A 6,402-nucleotide genomic window follows, 5' to 3' on the forward strand; every position below is an offset into this window, starting at 1 on the left:
ACATGTAAGCTATATGCAACCAGAAAAGGTTGTGTCAAAATTTTGGTACGAATGTTGTCGGGAAATCTGGTGCCAGGTTGGCCACTGGGAGACGAACTTCATGTAAAGGATTGTCTGAAGTCCTCCTATTTCTTCTTGCCATCGCTGCACCATCATTATGGGACTAGCAGTGCTCCCGCATTAAGGAACACTATGCCAGTGGCCAGGCTACACCGTAATGTAATAGGGGAAATGAAGGCGAGCTTAGCCTGGCGTTAAGTTTCATTAGAGGAGATGTGCAAGCATTTGCTGCAGACGTTAGTACTGCCAGCGTAGCCGAAATTCTTGGGACTGGAAGTAACGGCAACAGGCCTGCCAGAGTTTCGTGTGTAGTAGCAGTTATTCATTATATGTCGACCGTACTTTGTTGAGCATCACAGCGCAGAAATGCAAACGAGTAAAAGGGACAAACGTCAACACTGTCTGGCAGCTGGAGCCCGCATTTGTGTTTTTTTTTATCTTCACAGTGCGGTTGAAGTGTCCACCAGCAGAATGACCAACGGAGGGTCTAGACTGCAAAGTAGACTAAACTGGGAACTACCGTATAAACGCGTGTAAGGGCCGCACTTTTTTTTCCAGATTCGGGAGCCAATTTTCGGGGTGCGGCCCATACACGCGATTTAGAAATGATGACGATTTAGAAATGATTTAGGGGGGGGGGGGGGGGATAAAAAAATTGACGATGATGATGATGGCTTGCGGCCTCTGGCGCCATCCATGGACGATTTTTGGAAGCTCTTGTGCGCGTGCTTGGCCTCCGCGATCAAGCGCTCCGCGATCGAGCGCACCGTTGTTCGCAGCCGGAGCCGATCGCGGAGGCCACGACGCGTGCATTTAGAAGGCTATTCCCGCCTGGGTCATGGAAAGTTCGGGTGCGGCCCTTACACGGATTTATTTTTTTTTAAACATTTCCTTCGGAAAACGGGGTGCGGCCCATACACGGGTGCGGCCCTTACACGCGTTTATACGGTAGGCTGTCTAATTTGCTTTGTGCAAGCGGGCCTCATTTTAGGCTGATTTCTTTCTGTACTTTCATCCTTGCTAGTTCATTCATCTGCTTTTTTTGTAGGAGTATGCAAATATTCGAAATTTTGGATAGTTTGGTTATAGTACTATTTGATTTGAAAATTTGCACCACACTTTCACTACCCAAACCTCACAATCATTGAGAAGTTGCGCGTTCATCTGAACACCGCGGCATTTCGAAACGCCAGAATTGGGCGTGGTCGCGTAAATCGACTGCCAGCGTGCAGCAAAAGTGGCACCTGCATGAAACCAGTGTGCGGACGGCCATCCAGAGCTGGCGAACGGGCGCCAGTGATCCTCTCATTTTCAGTAAGAGACTTACGGGAGCGGTGCTGCTGTGGTTATTTCGCAGCAACCATTTGCAGTTTTCCTACATTGGAGTCTGTGTCTTGGGAAACAGAAGACACAAGGCAACCCGCATGTCGGAGGAAATGAAACTTAGCGTTTTCACGCCCATCATATGAGGCTTTTCAAGTTCAATCTTTTTGGATTTATTTCTGTGCATGTAAAGCCTGTATGAGGTGTTGAACGAAAGATGGTGCTCGGGCCGGACAAAAGGTACTGTACGTAAAGTAGAGCGGTATGCAGTGCGAAGCGGCAGTACCAGAGTACACAACACTGTTAGTGTAAAAAAATTACTATTACTGCTGCATAATTCCTACTCCCTCTTCCTTATTTAATGCCTGGTAGGCCTTACAGGCGCAATAAATTATTCGGATGACAGGTGACCAAAATTTTATTTACACACCCTCACTTTTTTTCCTTCATTGCTGTTTTGTGCTCATGGTTGACATTTTTGAGTCTGGTTATCGTGTGCTATGTGTTCATTGTATCAGAATGCTGGGAAATTTTCTGAAGCAAGTTTGAAACACAAACTGGGGTTCAAAAAAAAGATGTAGCAATACAAGTTTGTTTCTTGAGGGCAGATCTGAGAATGATTGTAAGAGACGAGTGTTCATCAGTGGATGAACATTCTGCTGCAAACCATTGCTTCAAAGGTGTAATGTAGGCTCTCATGATTGATGCAGCACTGAGTTTGTGGTGGCAGCTTCTGATTTCTCGTTGCCTTCTTCGTCAGTCTTTTTTTTTTTTTCAATTTTGCAAGCCCTTCTATGCGCCAATCAAGGCACAGCTCCACATTGTCATTGTTGCCATCCCTGTAAACAGTGTCATTTCAAGAGATGACGAGCAGTTCGTGATTTTTTTTGGCTGCAGTGTTGCACTGCTGTGCGTATGGAGTTAGTGTTCAAAGAGGGAAAGAAAAATAACGTCTATGCAGATATGTAGAGCCTATGCGTGAGGTGTTTGAAAAATCAGATATGCCACTCAAATGAAAAATTCATATCTGTGATGCGCATTATTTGATTCTGCTCACCGTGATTTGCTGTTGCGTTTATTGTTTCCTGAATTGGGCAGCTGTCTTCTCTTTTGGTAGACCAAGAAGAACGATCACGTGCAGTGGATGCATTTCGGCGGGCCGAGAAGGATGTCCTGGTAGCAACTGATGTCGCTTCAAAGGGTCTCGACTTTGAGAACATACAACATGTCATCAACTACGACATGCCAGAAGACATCGAAAACTACGGTAGGTATGTCTTGCACGCTGCCTGTAATGCATGCATCAGATACAGTTAGCCACTCACAGACACAGTTAGACACAGTTAGCCACAGAGGCAGTCTTTGGTGGGGGAGTGAGTGAGCTTTGGTGTGCGCTGCGTCTGCTTTCAGTGCATCGTATTGGCCGTACTGGTCGTTCAGGACGAGTGGGAATTGCAACAACCTTCATCAACAAGTCTTGCGGTAGGTCTTGCATTCTTACTTTTAGCATGGCATGCTCTGCAGTTCAGTATAACCATGAAGCAAATAAGACTAAATGTTTGTCTTGCAGCCCTCTTAAGGAAAATGTAGCCTTCTCTGTAGTTAACCAACCAAGTATGATTCCAACTCTGGTACTCCTGGTTAGTTTACAGGCTGCGAACTATAGCTGCATTTGCAGACTACATACAGACAGGTATGACTTAAAGATGGAGCACACACCCGCCGCGGTGGATCAGTGGTTACGGCGCTCGGCTGCTTGTCCGAAAGACGCGGGTTTGATCCCGGCCGCGGCGGCCGAATTTCGATGGAGGCAAAATTCTAGAGGCCCGTGTACTGTGCGATGTCAGTGCACGTTAAAGAACCCCAGGTGGTCGAAATTTCCGGAGCCCTCCACTACGGTGTCCCTCATAGCCTGAGTTGCTTTGGGATGTTAAACCCCCTTAAACCACAAACCAAACCCAAGATGGCACAAGAGGCCGTACTAATGCTGAAAGGGCTGTAAATGTTGACACCAACTGGTGGCACGACTTATTGGTAAATGCTGGCATTCGAGCTGGCATTCTTTGTCAGCAGTGTACCCGAGATGCGAGCGTATGGAGAAGGAATGGCAACTGTGGCTCCATTTTGCTGTTTCCGTAACCATAAGTGGATCTTACTGTGGGCTATGAGGCATGCTGTAGTGAAGAAGAAGAAGTTTATTCACATCACATTACATGATGCAGGAAGCCTGCTGCAGAAAAAGCTGCCAGAAGCCAGCTTGACAGGGCCCCCCTTTCATTGGCAGTTGGCGGAATGTCGTAGAGAAAAGTTTATACACAGCATATTTTATCACAACATGTAAAGAAAAAAAAAAGTGAAAAAAACAACATATTACAAGAAAAACGCTAAAACATATATACTGTTACCACATTTCAGTGTAACACGTACTCACATTTTTAATACATTCATGGGGAAATATTATAGACACAAAATCTCGTTTTACTTCGTTTTGAAAAGATCGCGCAGTGCTTTGAAAGTTATATTGTCGAGTTGGATATTTTTAGCTTGCAGACTGTTTAGTAATCGGGGTAACTTGTTTTGCAGCATTTGTAGACCGCATGTAGTTCTACTTGTGTTAACCTTCCATGGTTCAAAATGACGCGTCTTGTATGAAACTACATTATTCTCTAGCTGAGCTATGTTCTGAATAGTACAATTGTTACATTTAGTTTCTTGTTTGAACAACTTGCAAAGCCGGTAGTCATAGGATTTTGTTACTGGAATTACATTGTATTTTTTAAATAATTCATGTGTGTGGTAGTGCATTGGTACGTTTTCGACAGCTCTTAAAAACTTTTTGGAGAATGAGCACTCTGTCTATATTAGATTTAGTAGTCGATGCCCATACCAAGTGACAATAATTGAGTCTAGGGGAGAAAAGACCATTATAAATCAGCATCAGAATGTGGCGAGGGAATGCATGGCGATTTCGTGAAACAATGCCTACTATTTGTGATAGTTTTTTTGTAATATAATCTATGTGGGCATCCCATGACATTGTGTTTTGAAAAATGACACCCAGAGTTTTAAAACTAGACACAATCTCTACAGGAGTTGACCGTAGTGTAATTGTGTTTTGTGTGTCTATGTTTTTGTTCCTAGTATGATACAAAACTGCTTTAGTTTTATCAGCATTAATCTTCAAGCTATTTTTTTGGGTCCATTCATCAAGCTTAGCAAGCGCTACATTTGCTGCAGCTATTAGGTGATCACTTGATTCTCCTGTGAAAAACACGCTTGTATCATCCGCATAATTCACAAAAGTAGCGGATGGAGCGATACCGTAAACATCGTTCACGTACAAATTGAACAAAAAGGGGCCCAGGATGCTGCCTTGCGGCACACCCTGGGAAACATGAAGTGCATCTGATAAAGAATCACCAATGGCTACAATTTGGGTACGATGTTTAAGGTAGGATTCCATAAGAACACCGGCCTTTCCGCGAATGCCATAATGTTCTAACTTCCTAATAAGTATTGCGTGGCTGATAGTGTCGAATGCTTTCGAGAAGTCAACGTAAAGGCCCAAGACTAGCTTACCTTTCTCCAAACCACTTAAAATGTGTTCTTTCTGCGTCAAGAGGGCAAGTTCAGTGCTAAATCCTTTGCGGAAACCGAACTGGCTACTAGCTAGCAATTTGTGCTTTTCTTGAAATGCTGTCAATCGGTTTAAAATAGCTTTTTCAAAGACTTTGGAAAAGACCGGGAGAATCGATATGGGCCGATAATTTCCCATATCATTTTTAGGGATCCAAATGAAATTTGACCACCTAGAATTCTTAAATATGCACCAAACTCTCAGTATATTATTGGGTCATCTCCCTGCTTTGCTTTTTTTGTTAGCTTGCATTGGCATAACTTCAGCAGTCCAGTCTCCCATGATAATCTTTTGGTCTTGTACACATCCGTGCAGATGAGTCAGTGCTCTTGGACATGAAGCATTTGCTCCTAGAAGCCAAGCAGAAAGTGCCACCATTTCTTCTGGCTCTGCAGTCGGAGAGTGAAAAGTACTTGGAGCTTGGAGGCAAGTGCCACTGCTTGGTGATGCTATCTCGGGGACCAGTGCTGGGGCATGTTGTGTGCTGTGCTGTTGGCTGTTTTTAGCACTTGATATGATGAACTGAGGACAAAGCATGCAGTGGATAGCAGCAACAGATTGGGGTGTGTTTGGAAAGAGCTACTGTGCATAGAATTACTACTGTTGCAACAGCTTCTGTACATAATAGAAAAATAGGAACTAGTCTGCTAGGAAGGATGTCATCAGGCAATTTTAGTACTGTTAGCATTTACATGTGATTGATATGTAGTGAAAGAACCTCTTGATACTGAAACAGTGTAGTTATGGAACTACAAATTGGTGGCAGTTGAAACTACAAAATAGGACAGGGTAAATGTCATTTTACTGTAGAGATTGTTAGTTATGTGTGACATTTGTTGTGATGCCAGTCTCCTAAAACTTTATAATTCTCAGTATTATTGGGTACAGCAGCTAATTTAAGTACTCAAGCTTTAATTCGGTGCATTATGAGCTTTAGTGACTTGTCCACTGTTGCAGAGGAACGTGGTTGTTCTTACTGCGGTGGTCTGGGTCATCGCATCACTGATTGCCCCAAGCTGGAAGCCATGCAGAGCAAGCAAGCATCCAACATTGGCCGCAGAGATTACCTGGCCAATAACAGTGCTGATTGGTGAAGCAACCCTCGGCCATGCTTCACCCACATCTGTCAACAGCCATGGGGGCATGCTCAACTTCATTGTCATTAATGCTGCAAAGCAGGAAAAATGTTAATTTCTTCGCTGGCTAGAAGTGCAGCCAGGCATTGAGGGGTGGATTGTGTTGGTCGTGCAGTGGCTGCATGCTCCAACAGTTGGACTTTGTCACAGCTCTCGGGGCACCTGTGCGTAACCGCTTTCATTGTAAACTGTTGTACATGCTGTGAAACACAAAAGAATAAAACATAGCGCCAAGTGTTGTTTTGA

At 44.1% G+C, this 6,402-nt stretch overlaps 1 protein-coding gene across 2 annotated transcripts in view; it reads left to right on the forward strand.

The window, feature by feature from the left end:
* The window catches only part of abs (ATP-dependent RNA helicase abstrakt), a 56,901-nt gene extending 50,499 nt beyond the window's left edge, over positions 1 to 6,402 (forward strand). For both annotated transcript variants that reach the window (XM_089578251.1, XM_089578252.1), the window contains exons 13-16: positions 2,501 to 2,650; positions 2,794 to 2,865; positions 5,336 to 5,446; positions 5,978 to 6,402. In XM_089578251.1, the coding sequence (XP_089434377.1) occupies positions 2,501 to 2,650; positions 2,794 to 2,865; positions 5,336 to 5,446; positions 5,978 to 6,114 (470 nt within the window). In that variant the 3' untranslated portion in view covers positions 6,115 to 6,402. The remainder of the gene's footprint in view (positions 1 to 2,500; positions 2,651 to 2,793; positions 2,866 to 5,335; positions 5,447 to 5,977) is intronic.

Source organism: Amblyomma mixtum, chromosome 3, assembly GCF_055824585.1.
Source record: "Amblyomma mixtum isolate Tamu chromosome 3, ASM5582458v1, whole genome shotgun sequence".
Taxonomy (NCBI): Eukaryota; Metazoa; Arthropoda; class Arachnida; order Ixodida; family Ixodidae; genus Amblyomma; species Amblyomma mixtum.